Below are 19,390 nucleotides of genomic sequence, written 5' to 3' on the forward strand. Positions count from 1 at the left end.
ATAGATTTCAAAAATATAAGAAACACATGATGATTTGAGATTTTTGAAAATGTCCCTTCTTATGAGGTTTTTAAACGAGGCACGGGGCAAGAGTGCCACTCGTATGGGGCAAGAAGACCACCAGAGCAAAATGCCACAAATTTTGTATATTATTATTTCCCCGCCTCAACGATAAATTGTAGAGTAAGTAAAGATAAAAACAGAGGGATAAAAGTTGACTTATAGTTAAAAAGTAATTTTACGAAATTAATTTAGTTTTCATCTTATTTGACAGTAACAATAATGGTAAAAATTTTCAGAAACCATTTTGAATGTCCAAGATGGTTTATTTTGATTTTATTTAGTAGGAAACAATGATTTAATGCAATATTAAAGAAGAAAAATAAAAGTTCATTTGATTTTATATGAGAAAATTGCGGTGTCCCTTTTGCCCCATAAGACATACTGTTATTATATATGTAAAATTTAATGTCAAAAGGACTTTTTCGAAAAAAATTCCTCACAGCTATATTAAACAATTGAAAATCATCAATACTGTGCGGAAAAATGAATATGTTTTGTATTTATTGGGAGTCAAACCTTGTTTTCCAGTCTTACATTCTTATAATATTTCGCATATTTTGCGTTGGTGAGTTTAAAACATTTTTCAAATTTTTTGTACTAAACATTTTTAACTGTAATATTTACACAACCCTCAATTCATCCCCTTGATGCTACAACTAGATAACTCGAAATTTGAGATTTTTGACTTCAATATGTCAAAACATTTTTCTTAATTAGATCTGCAAAATATCCACAGGTCTTAAGCGTGTGATTCAAAATACACAAGTTAAAGATTATTTTTAAATCATAATCACTGCGATTAACCATCACCTTGTTAAACGGTCATACTTTCAAAGTTGCACATCTCAAAATTTTGATTTTCGAGTTATCTAGTTGTAGCATTAAGCGAACGAATTAGTACTCAATTTATACTTATTCTGCGTTAAACATCAAAAAATTGATTTGAACTACGTGAAATTAGAGGTGGCACTTTTGCCCCGGGTGTACTTCTTGCCCCATGTCCCCCTACATTTCGTCAGCGTGCCAACTCATAAATTTCAATTCTCATTCCCATTGTCACCATCGCCCAGGACAACGACGATATGCATCTTCATTTCCTGCTGGATGAGGTCCACCTACCGGACAGTGGAGCATACGGCCGACCGAAGGACACGTTTGCCATCAATGTAACTCTGGAGGTGCCCTACGTTCGCTACCGGCTGGAGAAAGTTCAAGTAAGGCAGATAATATTGACTTACGATTATAACTCGAGTCTATCGGAGCAGATATGATGGTTTAAGGCGAAGACGTCATGTCGAGAAGACTGGCAATTGAGATATGATGATCTGAATGACCATTTCACGTTTGTTTCTACTAGGGTCGGTGTACCAATAATAGCCGTATAGCTAAGAACGAATATTCGTACAAAATCGAAATATAAAGCCGTCAGCATTATTTTTACCTCATCTGAAAGCTTTTCATCTTGATTTTGTAGAACAAATATGAAAACGACGAATAACAGCTTTCTAAGCATGAACGTCTTCGGTTGAACCATGGATTGAAAATTTTCCCTTCACTTCCCGCATCGCCCCTATAGGTGAGGAATTCCACGGAGGCATGCAAGTCGATTCTGATCGACCATTTCAAAAATATCTGAAACTTTGCACAGTTTTTCAGTTCCATCTAAATCGTCATTTTCCGATATCAAATCTTCAAGTTGAGTCACGACTAACTTTTCAAAAGGGTGTATGTGAAAATGGTTCAAAAATATTCAAAAAGCTGCACAGCAAAAACGGTTCGTTCGATTGTTAGACAACTAAAGAAACAAAGTTAGACAACTAAATAAAGATCCCAAAAAAAATACACACAGTAAAAAAATTTTTTTTTTGCATTTAAAAACATCATTTTTGTCACAAAAACTCAAATATCTCAAAACCCTATCGGAATACCAACGTAATTTTTTGAGGGAAAACGGTCCATTATATTAGCTATCTACCATAAAAATTTGGTGATGGTAAGCCAATAAACAAAAAAGTTATGACATTTCAAATGTTTCACTAATTTGACACTTAGTGAATTTTTTTTTTTCATTGTTAATTTTTTTAGGGCCGCAGTTTGTTGCTGAATTTTTTGTTAAGGGTACCACATGAGGTTAACAAGTTGTTTTCATGATATTTTATTTAATTATTCATAACTATTATAGCATCTATTAGAAAGTTAGACGCGATCCAGTGTTGTGATCTAAAGTCTTGATAGTGTCATATTTTTTATTGTACGTAACTGAAGAAAAATTCTCTCAATAGTGTTGAACCCTTTTGATAAAAGAAACCTATAAGAAATCTAATATTGAAGACAAAAGCTACAAAAAAAGTTTTCTATACAGGTATACGACTAGTTTACCTGCAAAAAGTTTACCTCGTAGAGAACAAGGCGGGTCTATACCCAGGTGATCTAGTATACGTAAAGCAGGTCGGTTTTCTCGGCGCTGGTTTTCTCCACAAAGTTAAAATCTGATTACACCTGGGTATAGACCCGCCTTGGTAGAGAATAGACTTTGTTAATCATATTTGGGAGAAAGCGAGTAACTTCAACAACATCAAAAACATGATAGGTACATACCATGAACATACTCACGAAAAAGCTAAAAATATACTACCGCTATGGTTATAAAAGATTTAATTGTAAAATTTTTCTTCAGTCAAGCAAACGACACCAAACTAGTCAGTAAAAACTTAAAAGTGATTTTGTTTATTAAAATCTAACGAGCAACATGAGTAGTCGCTTTCTCAACTGTTGCAGGCCGTTTGCCGAAAAAAGTGTTCGAAAGAGCTACGAAATCTCACCGAAAGCACCATAGATAAACTGAAAGCGGCTGGTTATGCTCCAATATCTACATTGAATACAAATTTACGAATTTGTACGTCCTGCCGTTTAAACGTTGACAAACGGGCAATCTGTACATCATCGGTGGATCAGGTTGCAGGAAGTTCGAAAACAACAACAACTGAGGAATTACTAGATGCACCGACAACAACTGAGGATTTACCAGAAGTACCAAGTGCAGATAGTCTTGCCACGGTACCATCAGCGACATCTGTTTCAACAAATCAATCAGAAGATGAGTGCATCCAGAAGGTCAACATCAAACGCTTCAACGAAGGGATAGCTGGAATAAAAGTGACTCCGATTAAATGGACGAAGATGGGTTACGTCAATTATCCCGAGAAAAAATACCGTGAAATCAACGAAGCTGTACGAAGAAACCTCTTCAAATTAGGACCTGAGGATGTGGAAAATACAGACTACGATGAGGTAATTATGAATATGAAGGAAACGTTCTCGAATCTAGCCACGACAAAGAAAGAAAAATTATTGATTTTGTCGATGCTGCCAAGCTCTTGGTCTATTCAAGACGCCATTGATGAGTTCAAAACCAATAGAAATACAGCAAAAGAGGCAAAACAATTCAAAAATAACTGTCTTGCAACCAAAAATGCTAGGTCGAGTACTTCATTAACAGATGAGACAAAAGAAAAAATAATTCAATATTTTGAAGACGATGAAGTAAGTAGAGCTATGCCTGGCCAAAAAGATTATGTATCTGTAAAAAAGATGGAATGCGTCAAGCAATCCAAAAACGATTAATGATGACTACTTTGAAAGAAGCGTATACACGCTTCAAGGAAATTAACGAAAATATTAAGGTAGGTTTTTCCTCATTTGCAAGCCTTCGTCCAAGGCAGTCATTTGTGATTTTTCTGAAAACTATAGCTTTGTATTGCAAGATTAAGTGCAGTCCCATCACTGGAACGTACAACAAGCTACAATTCATCCATTCGTTATTTATTTCAATGGAAGTACGCAAATTGAACATTTTAGTTTTATTGTAATTTCCGAAGATTTAAGACACGACTCAGTATCTGTAAATTTGTTCATTGCCAAAATGATTAACTTTTTACGCGTTGATAAGGATAAAGAAATCAGAAAGATATATTTCATGTCTGATGGAGCAGCATCGCAGTACAAAAACCGTAAGAATTTTTCGAGCCTATGTCAATTTAAATCAAAGTACGGAATTGATGCAGAATGGCATTTCTTTGCTACGTCACATGGCAAAGGTCCTTGTGATGCTATTGGAGGAACCATAAAGCGCATGGCCACAAGAGCAAGTTTAGCCAAAGAACGTGAGCATCCAATTAAAACTGCAAAAGAACTATTTGATTGGGCGAATCACAGAAAAGAAGAAGATTTAACAAAATTATCATTTTGTTTTACTACTACTGAAGAGTACGAATTAACGGCAACAGAGCTCAGCGAGCAATATAATAACGCGAAAACGATCCAAGGAACCCAAAAATTTCACTGTTTCATTCCATTGTTAGAAAATAAAATTAAAGCAAAACTATACTCGAATTGTACTGATAATGATGCAAAAGTGTTCGATATTGTAAAAAAAATTGAATAACAATAAATAAATAAATAAGTATTAATAAAATGTTTTCATGATCTCATAACGCATACCCAAATCCAAAACTTTTAAAGTTTATATATAACATTTAGAAACTCATCGATCATACTCTAAAAAAAATATCCTGGTAAAAAAAAATTATTTTCGTGTAATCTGTTAATTCATTTTAATTTATACATATATACATATACATATAATATTTATACATATACATAATATTTATACATATAATATACATAATACTAATGAATACATGAAAACGACTTGTTTAATTCACGCAAGGCCCTTAACAATAAAATCAGCAACAAACTGCGGTTCCCGTAATAATTTACACCGAAAAAAATTTTTTTTTTCTACTAAATGTGAAAATTGTGACAGGTTTGAAATGTCATAACTTTTTTGTTTATTGGTTTACCATCACCAAATTTTTATGGTAGATAGCTAATATAATGGACCGTTTTCTCTCAAAAAATTCAACTTTGTAGCCAACTGGTCACTCATACGGATTTTGTTCTGTTGATTCCCTGTTACATTTCAAATATCCCTTGAAGCGGTTCTCAATCCTATCAGCTCCACTTTCAAATATTTTCAAGCCAACTGGAATACATATGAAAGATTTCGTAGCTCTTTCGAACACTTTTTTCGGCAAACGGCCTGCAACAGTTGAGAAAGCGACTACTCATGTTGCTCGTTAGATTTTAATAAACAAAATCACTTTTAAGTTTTTACTGACTAGTTTGGTGTCGTTTGCTTGACTGAAGAAAAATTTTACAATTAAATCTTTTATAACCATAGCGGTAGTATATTTTTAGCTTTTTCGTGAGTATGTTCATGGTATGTACCTATCATGTTTTTGATGTTGTTGAAGTTACTCGCTTTCTCCCAAATATGATTAACAAAGTCTATTCTCTACCAAGGCGGGTCTATACCCAGGTGTAATCAGATTTTAACTTTGTGGAGAAAACCAGCGCCGAGAAAACCGACCTGCTTTACGTATACTAGATCACCTGGGTATAGACCCGCCTTGTTCTCTACGAGGTAAACTTTTTGCAGGTAAACTAGTCGTATACCTGTATAGAAAACTTTTTTTGTAGCTTTTGTCTTCAATATTAGATTTCTTATAGGTTTCTTTTATCCAAAGGGTTCAACACTATTGAGAGAATTTTTCTTCAGTTACGTACAATAAAAAAATATGACACTATCAAGACTTTAGATCACAACACTGGATCGCGTCTAACTTTCTAATAGATGCTATAATAGTTATGAATAATTAAATAAAATATCATGAAAACAACTTGTTAACCTCATGTGGTACCCTTAACAAAAAATTCAGCAACAAACTGCGGCCCTAAAAAAATTAACAATGAAAAAAAAAAAATCACTAAGTGTCAAATTAGTGAAACATTTGAAATGTCATAACTTTTTTGTTTATTGGTTTACCATCACCAAATTTTTATGGTAGATAGCTAATATAATGGACCGTTTTCTCTCAAAAAATTACGTTGGTATTCCGATAGGGTTTTGAGATATTTGAGTTTTTGTGTCAAAAATTATGTTTTTTAATGCAAAACAAATTTTTTTTTACTGTGTGTATTTTTTTTGGAATCTTTATTTAGTTGTCTAACTTTGTTTCTTTAGTTGTCTAACAATCGAACGAACCGTTTTTGCTGTGCAGCTTTTTGAATATTTTTGAACCATTTTCACATACACCCTTTTGAAAAGTTAGTCGTGACTCAACTTGAAGATTTGATATCGGAAAATGACGATTTAGATGGAACTGGAAAACTGTGCAAAGTTTCAGCTCAATAGAAAAAAATTAATTAAAAAATTTACCAAATTTTGGTGCTGTTGCTTGGAATCACTCAGGTGCTGAATTGCTACGTGACCGGTCATGATCCATCGAAGGCACAGTCAACGCCTCCAACTGAGGTAAGTGCGAATGATAATCCACACCGAGGAGGGGTTCGAGTTCTTGAGCAATAATAAATTTTCCGATTTCAATCAACAGCAGAATACAGATGAGATGGTATCATCATCATCAGCGGAGCCCTCGCAAGAATCTGGCCATGCCGAGACAAAGAAGCAGCACGAGGACATTCGGGGAGAGGAACCAGATGACTGGGAGTGGGAACAGCAAAGCAAGCGGCAACACTTGGATGGATTCTATGATGATGATGATGAGAAGGAAGGTAGAGGGCGACTCCAAGGAAACGACGAAGCAGCTGAAGTTTATGCCGATGATGACTATGGTACCGATAGCGATGATACATCTACAGAAGGTAAATTTTACGGCAGGTTGCTATCGAATTGCCTCTTACCAGTACCACTGAAATTTGATAATACCAGCTAACGACAATTGGGTTTCCTCATCCTATACGCTCAAGTTGTGAATGATATTACGCACTACCTACTGTGTATCTTCACTACAAATGGAAGAGAAGAAAATTTTCCGGGTTGACTTCGTGTATTCCGTTTGGAACGAAAATAATTCCAGGGAGTAAGCGATAGGGCAAACGCAACCTTAGTACCCGAGCAGAAGAAAATAACTTCTGAATACCAAACTAAGGTATTCCATACCAGATAATTTCCAATACTTACAACCTGAATGAGGTATGAATGAGCCCTGCATAAGAGGGAAAATACCTCAAATAATATCTCAAGCATATTCTATGAACACCAAACTGATAATTAGATCAGGTATTGTAATACCTCAATAATACTTGATGGATTTTCATATAAAAGTGAAATTTTTCAATAGTAGTTCAATACCTCCAGCAGACCTTAATAGCTGTTCAATACCTCAATGAAGTATTTTTAATTGTTTTAAAGATTTTTTTCAATACCATTATAATACCAAATTGAGGTATTGACAACTGAACAATACCTAATTTTGGTATGATACCAAATGGTATGCATAAGCTATTGGGGAGTTATTTGTTCCTCCTCGGGTAGAGGTAGCGTGTTTTAACATGTTTTTGCTTAACATTTTTGCTCCTTTACACCTATAGTGGTGCATCAGTACCCATAGTGGATGGTCCCATAAGAAACCAATGGAATGCACCACTAAAGGAACCATGTTAAAAACATACCTCCACTAAAGGAACGGTGTTCCTATTATTGGTGCAAGGGTTTTTGAAGGGAAAATTTAAATAAATCGTGATTTTTATACATTTGAATGATGTAAGAATTGGAAATCTATCGACTGATACGTTGAAATCACATATTTCATGATTTTATCAGCATCTTTTGTCTGTTTTCCCTTAGGTGCACCTCTATTGGTACATTTGCCCTATGTAAATAAAACTAGTCACACGTTAAAATCTGCTCAAGGATACATGCTTCAGATTTATAGTGATATTCATTATAAACATCATATCCATATCGGCTCTTATCCGAATGCCAGTGCAGATCATTGAAAATTAATTTGTAGGGGAACTGGGGGTAATATGCCCATGCCCCGCGCGAACGATGAGTTTTACAATGCTTTTTTTTTACCCTAGATCATAGAAAATGGATGAAAATGCTTTCCCTCATATGTTTTTATGTGTTTTTCTCAACCAAATCGATAAAATCGTATAAAACGTTTTTCGCTGTTTTCGTTGCAATTTTGTGCGATTTTCAATGTCATTTTTAGGTCGATAAATAACCAAATTACTGAAACTATTGCCAAGAGCCAACTTGTGCACTGTCATAGTTTGTATTACGTGCAAAATATACACTCCCGTGCATAAGTTTGGGTTCACCCCCTAAAAAACATGCAAAAGTGTTCTGTCCATATCTCTGTGATTACACGTCCAATTGAAACTCTCTAAGTCGCATTCGAAAGGCAAAGAGTTATTCTTACTTCGTATGTATTTTTCCAAAAACATTCTTTGAACTTTGTATACTAAATTTTTACTTAAAATTGTGACATTTTTCAAAAAACACACTGAAAAATCATATTTAATTTTCTCAGGATTGGGTCGACCAAAATTTTAAATCAAAGTGTCATTAGAATCGTAAACTTAAATTCTTTGAAGAGACGCCACGAAATTTTGGCGGAAAAATCTGTAAAGTATTCAAAATCAATGAAACAGTCAGTCAAGTCATCGTGCAAAAGTTTGGGGTCACCCCTCAGTATGGTGTATCGTGCAAAAGTTTGGGTTCACCTGAACTTACTTAAATCTGTGAAATCTCAAACCAATCATGTACGCGCCATTATTTGCGCTCAAAAAAGCTTTGAACTATTAAAATCGGTTGAAAAATGGCAGAGATATTGACAAAAATGATGTGCGTGCGGCTCAGGTGAACCCAAACTTTTGCACGATTTGCATCATACTGAGGGGTAAACCCAAACTTTTGCACGATGACTTGACTGACTGTTTCATTGATTTTGAATACTTTACAGATTTTTCCGCCAACATTTCGTGGCGTCTCTTCAAAGAATTTAAGTTTACGATTCTAATGACACTTTGATTTAAAATTTTGGTCGACCCAATCCTGAGAAAATTAAATATGATTTTTCAGTGTGTTTTTTGAAAAATGTCACAACTTTAAGTAGAAAATTAGTATACAAAATTCCAAAAATGATTTTGGAAAAATACATACGAAGTAAGAATAACTCTTTGCCTTTCGAATGCGGCTTTAAGAGTTTCAATTGGACGTGTAATCACAGAGATATGGACAGAACACTTTTGCATGTTTTTTTGGGGGTGAACCCAAACTTTTGCACGGGAGTGTATGATAAATTTGCCCTCAAAAAGCTTATTGAAGGACCTAAATTTTAATCAACTCTGGGGGCAAAACGCCCACCCCTATTTCATAACACCAAACAGCCGTTTGAATTCAAATTCTACCAAACGTTATGCCACGTTGAAGTTACACAAAAATTGGAACCTTACAAATGTATATTTTTCGCATCAGCATGTATACTATTATTGAACAATAACATCTGAACAAACGCCCGGATGTATGCAACACATGTACAAGCATGATTGTGTGCGTTCGTTTACAGCATGGCTAACGCCCAGGGATGCCAAGTCAATTTTTCAAAAATCTGGAAGATTTTGAAAATTTGTCTGGAAAAGTCTGGATTGTTTATGTCGTATATGGGGAACCTTACAAATTATTTACAAAACCTTACAAATTCATTACAAATTTTATCTGGATCTTCCAGATTTTTGTAAAATGGGGCTTCAAAAATCTGGAACATTCCAGACAAATCTGGAAGGTTGGCAACGCTGCTAACGCCGAACTCAAGCGGGGCGTTTTACCCCGCAAAACAATACATATGCACTTAAGCAAATATTTTTAAAAATTAATTTATAAACCCCAGAAAAGTTAGAATGGATAGCTGTTTCTACTATTTGGTAGAAAACATGTTTGTCTATCCGACCATAATAAAAAAGAGGATAAAATAATGTTTTTCACATCTAAAATCGCTGTTCTCCTTAACGTGGGCAAACTACCCCCAGTCCTCCTAATCATTCATTACTAGTTTTACGGGCGACTCTATGACAAAAGATGGGAAGACAAAAGGTCGAAAAACACACAAAAAAGGGACAACCGGTCGAAAATCTTGTCTCACCAAATAAATTATTTTCGACCGACTTTTTGGTCATGAACCGTCCAGACACAATATACCTAAATCATTAACTGTAACTCAGCTTGGTTAACTGTTTCTCAGCTTGGTGTTCTATGAGTAATTCCACTGTTATTAACAGACAGCTTTGTTTGCGTATGTTGCCATTTACGCATTTGTATACCGAGTGGCAGTCACGATGACACTCTTCGCCCAGAGAAGTAAAAGAGATCGAGAACCGACAAGGATTAGAACTCAGACAACTTGCAAGAAGGTCTTAGATTTCGAGCTGAAGACCACAAAATCATTACAAACAAACAACTGCGATTCTAGGCACCACCGACAGTACGCTTCGGAATCCCAAGCTAGCTGTTTCGTTTTTTCACCACCAGAATGAATGTTTATTTGTTTTTCGGTTTTCGCAGTTTGTTGGACAGTGCGGAATGCTTCGTAGATGCTCAATAGCCTGGGACACGGTTATATGAAAAAAATAGATTCTCACTCCAGTCTACTTTTTGGATTGCATTTTGGTCCCATAACAACTGTGCAAAATTTCAGCTCGATCGGAGAAACTATATTTTAGCGCCAACCGTTCAAAGTTTGTATGGGATTTTCTATGGGAAAACATATTGCGATTTTTTTGCCGCTGAGACTTTCTTCTTCTTCTTGGCATTAACATCCCCGCTGGGACAGAGCCGGCTACTCAGCGTAGTGTTCTAAGATCACTTCCACAGTTATTAACTGAGAGCTTTCTTTGCCTAAATTGCCATTTTTGCATTCGTATATCGTGTGGCAGGTACGATGATACTCTATGCCCAGGGAAGTCAAGGAAATTTCCTTTACGAAAAGATCCTGGACCGACCAGGAATCGAACCCAGACACCTTCAGCATGGCTTTGCTTTGTAGCTGCGGACGCTAACCACTCGGCTAAGGAAGGCCACTTAGACTTTGGTGATCTGAATTTCGTCTTTCACAGATTTCGCTTTCGATTTCGCTGCCCCTTTTCGATCACCGCCGCCCATGTTCATGATAGCTTACCCCGGCGGGCTCAGTGTTTATCATTTTTTCTTTGTTCTCGACTCAACAGCTGGTATTGTTTACACAACAAAACCAGCTGGTCCTCCGATGTTTATAGTCATCGTCATTGTTCTCACGCTCCAGCGGATAGTGTTCTCGCGTCAAAACCAGCTGGCAGTGGCTAAAATCAAGGATGAAAGGCAAATGGTGTTTAAAATGTACCATCAGTACATTATTGGCAGCTTCTCAATTTCGTCATGAAAGTCTAATCTTTCGTGAAAATCACAATACTTTTGCAAAGAAAAATCGCCAGAGAACACCCATTGACATCTATAAAAACGCTGAACATAGATTTTGATAGGTATTTCTACGATGAACAACATTGCTGAAGGCCGCAAAGCAATCAGAAGCTTGTAAAAAAAGTTACATCCGATTCTGTTTTTGTACGGATTTTTTTTGCACGGATTTTTTACACGGCTTTTTTGCACGGTTTCTAGAAATAACACGGATTTTTTTGCAAGGTTTCTCGAAATAACACGGATTTTTTTGCAAGGTTTCTCGAAATAACACGGATTTTTTTTTTTGCACGTTTTTTTTACACGGTACGCATCCTCCGTGCAAAAAAAGAATCGGGTGTACCGCAAAAATAGGACGGCACTACCGCAATAATAGGACAGAGGAAGAGCTTCAGATTTTTGTCAAAAAAATGTATGTATGATTCCAAAAATTACTTTTTTACTTCACTATACTCCAGATAAAGGATAGTTACGGATACCCTTAGTACTACTATATTATAACCTCATAGTATAGCACTGGTCACTGGGGCACTTTTTTTTAACTTTGATCCTGACTTCTTGATCGCTTCAAGTCTCAAGTGGAAAAGCCTGTCCTGACCCGATTTTCTTCGTGGCATACCCAAATCTTTACCTTCCCTTACCATTTCCCAGCCTTCATTCCCCCTCAATGGATCATTGAAGGTAGTTTTTGCAAGTGCTCACCGCATCAAAACAAAGGCGCCACTGTATATGGGCTTTAACATTGTGACAGCATTGCTGTTCTGTCAACCACACAAGGCTACGGTGGCGCTATCTATGCTTTCCATAGCGGCCGTTTTGGTTATTTTAATTATCCATTGTTCCTCCCTTCAATCCTTCCAACACTGAACGAAAGCACCTTCTTTATATTGAATGATTCGTAATTCACATGGCCGCAAAACTTCATTTTCCTTATTTTGAATGACTACGAAAGAAGATGATGCGTCCACCGACTACAGAACGAAAATCATCCAATTTAGTAATGATTTGCTGTACATAACCGTATGACAATAAGTAGATAATTGAATGAAGTCAACGCAAATGAATAACCTACAGTTTCTGAAGGATTTTATTTCCTTCCATGTCCTAATTCGAAAATCATTCAATTACCATCTAAAATATCCTACAGCAAATTAATGATCCCAACTGTCAAATCATGCTTGAAAACATTGTAAAAATATGGTGGCAGCAGCATGGTGTGTTGACTTTTCCATCATGGATTTTGTAGGTAATTGTTATTTTAAAATGAATTCTCCTAAATAATCTTTATTGGCATCAACCGAGGTTGCAACTAGTACCGTTCGTTTTACTTTCAGGGATATATCGAGACCGCTTATACACAGTTCGTGCAATCATGTATTTTTGTGCAATTAAGGTTTTTGGACGAGGATTTGGTGGAGTCACAACGGGCAAACAGCTACTCCTGTGGACATGAGATAAACTCATATTTGTGAATAATGGAAATAAATAATGAAGTGCATTAAACTATCAACGTCTGGTTATTTTTTATCCCATTGGAATTATTGTGATGTTTTATTACCAAGCATGCAATGTGGTTTGTTTACATCCATGAATGATTATCATTCAAATTCGAACATCTTTTTGAAAGGAGAAAATAGTTTCAAAATCGGATGATTTTCATTCGGCGTGATTTGTAAACAGATGATTCCAACAGAGATGAAAATCATCCTGAATGTGTCTGAAAATAGGCATGGGGCTCGGATGAGTCGAAAATAGTTCAGTTCAAGGCGGGGGATTCCGTTCAGTGAATCGTTATTCCATTGCCCATTTCGATCCTCCCACTTGTATGTGTATGTGTATTCTGTGTTATCTGTGTTATGTGTGTTACATTACCATATCCTTTTTAAATTCACAGTTGAATTTTGGGGTAGACCTGACTAATTTTATTTTGAGCCTTAAACCGATAAAACTAATTTAATGCAATATTGTATTGCTGTTTGCGTTTGACATGCAAATCTAGTCTAACTGAGCTGCAAATGCGGTAACACAAAGTAGCCAAAGGATACTTAGCAACCACCGCCAACCTAGCAAATAAAATCAATCTTTGACATCGCCTTCCTTGTTAAAAATCTTACCGCATTTGGTGTTCCCGCATTTGATATTTGCATTTCAAACGCACACAGCAATATACAATACAAATTGAGTTCCTCCATATAAGCCATTTTACGAGACGTTCAAGTGACGTTTTCTGGAGGCAGTTGTTCAAAAATCTAGCACTACACTAGCCAGCAACTGCGCTGGCTGAGGTTTCTATTGTGTGGGCTTCCAAAGGGTCGCGGCGTTCTCAAACGACCGGTTACGGAACATGAGTCCGTTGCTCGATAAATACTTGTTTTTAATTATGAATCGTGGTTTACGGCCAACCAGCCGAGTGGAAGTTTAACAACTACCGAAAAGCTAAACATAACATATAATTTGTAATTGGATTAGATGGACAAATTGATGTGAAGATTTGCGAGTGTGCTATTCCTATACCTAAAAAACAATGCGTTCTCGGGCTAGGCATTGGATATATATATAGCAAGCGTTTTGTTTGGATGGGCATCTAATTCTTCCGAAAGAGGTGCACTTTGCGAAAAAGGACCACGTGATCATTGAGCTGAAATCGAATTCAGGTTAACTTCTGCGTTCATGAGTCCTCTCATGGCGTAGGGGTAACGCGCCCTAACTAGAAATCAGGGAGTCGTGAGTTCGATTCTCACTGAGAAGACGTGTAACTTTTTCGCAAATCTTCACATCAATTTGTCCATCCAATCCAATTGCAAATTATATGCAATGTTTAGCTTTTTGGTAGTTGTTAAACTTCCACTCGGCTGGTTGTGGCCGTAAACCACGATTCATGATTAAAAACAAGGTAACAATTTGTCAAGTTTGCGAAACAATGATTTCAATGGTTAAGGATGACACTACCGAAGATTTATATCTCACATAGGTTCTGCAAGCGATATGAGCAAGGAAAATGCGGTTCTCACTAAAAATGGCATTGCCAAAAACGATTCCGCTGTCAAGTATGTTCAATTAGGCAACATTAAGGCCCAAGTAAAAATGGTGCAAAAGTCAAAACTTAAAAAGCAGTTTTCTCTTTTTAAATATACAAATCGAAGAAAATAAAAACACACAGCTCTTTTATTTGCCAAATAAAAAGGCTGTGTGTTCTTATTTTCATCAATCTATTGTTTTAAAAGCAGAAAACTGCTTTTTGAGTTCTGACTTTTGAGCCATTTTTTCTTGCAATTACCGTAATCCGGGGTATCATTGATCAGCGGGGTAACATTGATCGGAATGACTCATCTCGTAAAAAGTTCGTATCATCATTTATTGATGGAACATTTCCAAATCGTGAATGTTGCTTCTCTTTCTGATATTCATGAGCAAATGAAAGTGAAGATTTTTTGCGAAAATTGCGTTTACCTTATGCGTCAACTTTCGAAACAATGATTTCAATGGGTAAGTACGACACTACCGAAGATTCATGTCTCACATAAGTTCTGCAAACGATATGAGCAAGGAAAATGCAATTCTTACTAAAAATGGCATAGCTGAAAACGATTCCGTTGTCAAAACTTTCATAAGTATGCTCAATTAGGCAACATTAACGAAGTACTTTAATGAATATAGAATTCCCTTAGGAAATTGCCTACTTTCAGGCGTATTCCGTGGTTCGAGGTGTTTTTATTTTTAAAATAACTCAAAAAGTAAATGACTTGTAAGCGTTTGGCCTTCATTTTCGGCTTCGGGGGTCATGATTTAAGTAAGAAACGACATTTTCAATATTAACGAACGTTGTTTACATAGGTGATCAATGTTACCCCATATCAGCTAAATCAAAAAAACACCTAAAACATTTTTTTAAAAATGCTTAAATCTTTCAAAAAAGAAAATGCAGTATATAGTCACGAGCTATGGGTGGCAGTACTTGTTTTAAAAATATAAAATTTGCAACAGTTGCATTTTCAAGCGAAATATTTAAGAAATATTCAAAAAAATGATCAATGTTACCCTGGATTGCGGTACTGTTAACAATGTTGAATTCCCTTAGGAAATTGCCTGCCTTTAGGCGTATTCCGCGGTTCGAGTTGTTTTTAATTTTAAAATAACTCAAAAAGTAAATAAGATGTAAGCTTTAGGACATCATATTCGGCTTCAGGGGTCATGATTTAAGTAAGTATTGACATTTTCAAAATTACCGAAGGTTGTTTACATGGATGATCAATGTTATCCCATATCAGCCAAATGAAAAAATCACATAAAACATTTTTGTAAACATGCTTAAATCTTTCAAAAAACAAAAATCAGTATATAATCACGAGATATGCTGCCCATAACTGCAAAACAGTCACATTCGACATTTTTGACAAAATGGAGTTAATACCATGGAAAGTCATCAAACGATAAATACCTTCGATCAACTTACTGAAATCTGTGAGATTGTTCTAGAAAATTCGAAAAAAATACCAAGTTGTTTTGTCACCTCGGTAATTATAACCGCATAACAGTCACATTGAGATTATAAATGAGCCTCGTAATGTGATTGCAACGAAATTTCTATCAGAATTATTTTCTGGTAATATACTAGGTGATATGCGATATGAGTTGTACGAAATATCAGCCTCAAATAAGCACTTTTGAATTCCTGGTAATTTTTAGAAATTTTAGTTTCCTCCCATACTACCATAAAATGCACACTTGGTATTCTATTTACTCAATGCCTAATTTTGTCGAATGTTACAAATATGCAGTTATGAGCAGTATGTGTGACAGTACTTGTTTTTTAAATATAAAACTCAGAACATTTGCATTTTGAATTAAATATTTAAGAAATATCCCAAAAACTGATCAATGTTATCCCGGATTACGGTACTCAAAATCACGATAGTCTCACAAATAATGGACACTTCAACACACCACTGGTTACAAATCGCTTCAATTTATATTTCCTAAAATCATGATTCTGGCCACTCTATCCTGAAGATACGACTACCCTAAAGGCAAAATAAAATATTGGTCCGAAAGAAATCAAAATCATTTTAGGCCAACTATGAATCATGAGATTCTGACCATCTATAAACTTTTGGAAGAAAACTTATTTTAAGCATGCACGGTAAAAAATCAACTAACAAATACATTAAACATTATAAAACTTTTAAAGTTGCAATTTGTTGCAAGATTTTTCTGCGGGACATGTTTGTTGAAGTTTCAAGCTTCATTTCTATCTGAACAGAAGTGTGGGGAAATGCGAGTAAAAAATGCTCTTGACTATCGAAGTTCAAATTTGGCATTATTTTTTAAAATTTTCAGTTTATTTCATTTGTAATATTTTTTCTATTAGTAATATGACATTATTTCAATAGTTCAGCAGAAAGCTTGTGTAAATCCTTTATGGGAACGTATTGGGATGAAGAGCATTGATGGAAAATGTAATTGTTTGATGAATTTGAAAAAAAGTTCAACAACTGCTGAAAGTGCTCCTGGCAGACACCGCCGTTTTATCGGAGCAAATTCCTCTCTTGATCATTGCATATGGTGGGCACTGGTACGGTACTGTGCCGCGCCCTGTTGTCCGTGCCATAAAATCTTCGCATATCGTTCCGGTTCATGCTATCTTTTGCTATTCATGCTTTCCTTTTTGCTTTTCTTTGGTTCTCGATATCCTGTACCATTTTTCTGTTGGATACCAGCCGTAAGCATACGGCATTTAACGACATTCTTCACGTCTGTCACTCTCTGACACTCTTCATCTTATCTAAGAAATGTTGTTAACGAATCAGGACGATGTTGATAGATCAGCATGATCTATCAAGAAGCTGGCAGGAATCTCCACTCGGGTCATACCAGGTGCGTTCGTGGCTGCTCCTACCTGGTATACTTCCCCGATATGCGCATTTGCCTCACCGATTACTATCTTAATATCTTGTTTTGGGAACTCCCCGCCCTGAAAATTAAGTAAGACTTAACACACTTTTCATTACCCTCTCCATGAAGCTTGATATAGTATGTGCATAGCTTATCTGCAAAAAAAATCCGGCAGGAAAGGAGTTCTTCAATGAATTCATAGTGTTTTTTTTTAAATGGAGAAATTCATGAAAAAAAAACAAAAAAAAATTCTAAAAGAGAATTCCCTAATTTCTTGGAGAAAACTTTCTGGATGTAACCCTGGTTTTAATTGATGCAAAAATCTCTGGTTGACCTCCTGTAGAAATTTGTGGGCAAATACTTGGGTATTTTCTTAAACGAAAAACAGGGGAACCCTTTGGAGATATTTTTCATATAAAAAATCTCGAGGGATGGTTTGGAAATAAATATATTAATTATTTAAAAAATCTATGTAGAAGTTTTAAGAGGAATCTGAGAAGAAAATCGATAAGGTGAAGATGAATCGAAGCCAAAGTTCAAATTTTCAAGAGCACGGATCTGGAAAACCAAACATCCGTTTAAGCTGAAAACATAATCGATTGGTCACCAGCTGGTGGTGACCAATCGATTAGGTTTTCAGCTCAAACGGATGTTTGGTTCTCCACATCCGTGCTCTTGAAAATTTGAACTTTGGCTTCGATTTATCTTCACCTTAAAGAATGAATTGCGGAATCATAAGGAAAATCTTGATTGAAGCCCTGAAACATTTTTTGCAGGAATTCATTGAAATATTCATAGAGTAATTACTGAATCTTTTGAAAAGGAATCTGGGAGAATATCTAATCATATTTAATATATAAACATATTTCTGAATGAATCCCTGGAGCAACAATTGAAGGATTCCTTATACGAAGAACTGAATGTTTTTTTAAACCCTGCAGGTATACCAGAATAAATGCTGGGATAATTTCAGTAGGTTTCCCTGGAAGAATTTCTTGTTTAATTCTCGATGGAATCCGTAGAAAAGTTCCATGAAGAATTTTTTCAAGAAGTCCTTTGATATTTTAAAGCACTTCTCTATATGTTATTGAATTATATTCTCAAAATTGGCTGAATTATTAATCTGTTTCCAAATGATAATTTTCACATTTGTAAATCGAAGATACTCTATGTTAGGGGAATTTGAGAATATTTATAACCCGATCATATCCTCGACCATCGATATTTGAGCCCGCGACCGTCAACCTCCTATGTACTCTTTCAGTAGGGGCCTTCCTTAACCGAGTGGTTAGAGTTCGCGGCTACAAAGCAAAACCATGCTGAAGGTGTCTTTTCGTCAGGGTTTTTTTTTATTTCCCTGGGTATAGAGTATCATCGTAATTGCCACACGATGTACGATTGCGAAAATGGCAATTTTGGCAAAGAAAGCTCTCGGTTAATAACTGTGGAAACGCTCATAATGACAGCTGAGAAGCAGGCTTTGTCCCAGCGGGGACGTAATGCCATAAAGAAGAAGGAGTACTCTTTCAGTAATATTCATTTTTTCATCCAAATTCAGCGAGAAAACAGCATTTTTCAAACTACCATCGATACCATCAAAATCGAATCGGTCCCACACCCGGAGAAACTCTGCAATGGACCACGCAATCGTCCATAAGTCATAGCACCAATCGACGCCATCTATCGCAGGAAGACGCAAACGAAGCCTACTTTTACGACGAGGACTATGATGGTAAAATGACCGGAGGCAACGCCAATGATGCAGATTTTTACGACCAGCACAACCATTTCGACAACAATTATTGCCACATTGAACGGGATACTTTTTCGCGAACGGCAAGATCCGGTGGAAGGCAATCGTCGCAGTTGAAGAGGTGATTATGGTCAGGACATAGACAAACGGATGAATCATATTGAAATACCTACTCGATAAACATTCCATTCGGTTTAGGCATCCTTTTGATTTATTTCCAGCGATTCATCTAATTCAGTTGTTTTAGGTAACATGATGAACAACACTCAGTGAAACATTTTTTAAACAAACTATAAAATAAGTTTAATCATTTAATCTAGTTCAAGGCAAGGTATCCCGTCATTAGTTTTAGCAGCCATGAT

General features: G+C 36.0%; 1 protein-coding gene across 1 annotated transcript; it reads left to right on the forward strand.

The window, feature by feature from the left end:
* The first annotated feature begins 1,145 nt into the window (after positions 1 to 1,145).
* Positions 1,146 to 19,153, forward strand: LOC110674319. Its single transcript, XM_021838607.1, has 4 exons — positions 1,146 to 1,277; positions 6,377 to 6,439; positions 6,519 to 6,789; positions 18,834 to 19,153. The coding sequence occupies exons 1-4, from the start codon at positions 1,146 to 1,148 to the stop codon at positions 19,151 to 19,153; spliced, it is 786 nt and encodes a 261-aa protein (XP_021694299.1).
* The last annotated feature ends 237 nt before the right edge of the window (positions 19,154 to 19,390 follow it).

The sequence above is a fragment of the Aedes aegypti genome, chromosome 1 (genome assembly GCF_002204515.2).
Source record: "Aedes aegypti strain LVP_AGWG chromosome 1, AaegL5.0 Primary Assembly, whole genome shotgun sequence".
In the NCBI taxonomy this organism is placed as follows: domain Eukaryota; kingdom Metazoa; phylum Arthropoda; class Insecta; order Diptera; family Culicidae; genus Aedes; species Aedes aegypti.

Excerpts from the sequence above, each read along its gene's own strand:
- LOC110674319 (XM_021838607.1), top strand. The coding sequence starts at position 1,146 with ATGCATCTTCATTTCCTGCTGGATGAGGTCCACCTACCGGACAGTGGA. Across the intron at positions 1,278-6,376 it reads ACCGGCTGGAGAAAGTTCAA|GTGCTGAATTGCTACGTGAC; the intron begins GTAAGGCAGATA and ends GGAATCACTCAG. Across the intron at positions 6,790-18,833 it reads CGATGATACATCTACAGAAG|CGAGAAAACAGCATTTTTCA; the intron begins GTAAATTTTACG and ends ATCCAAATTCAG.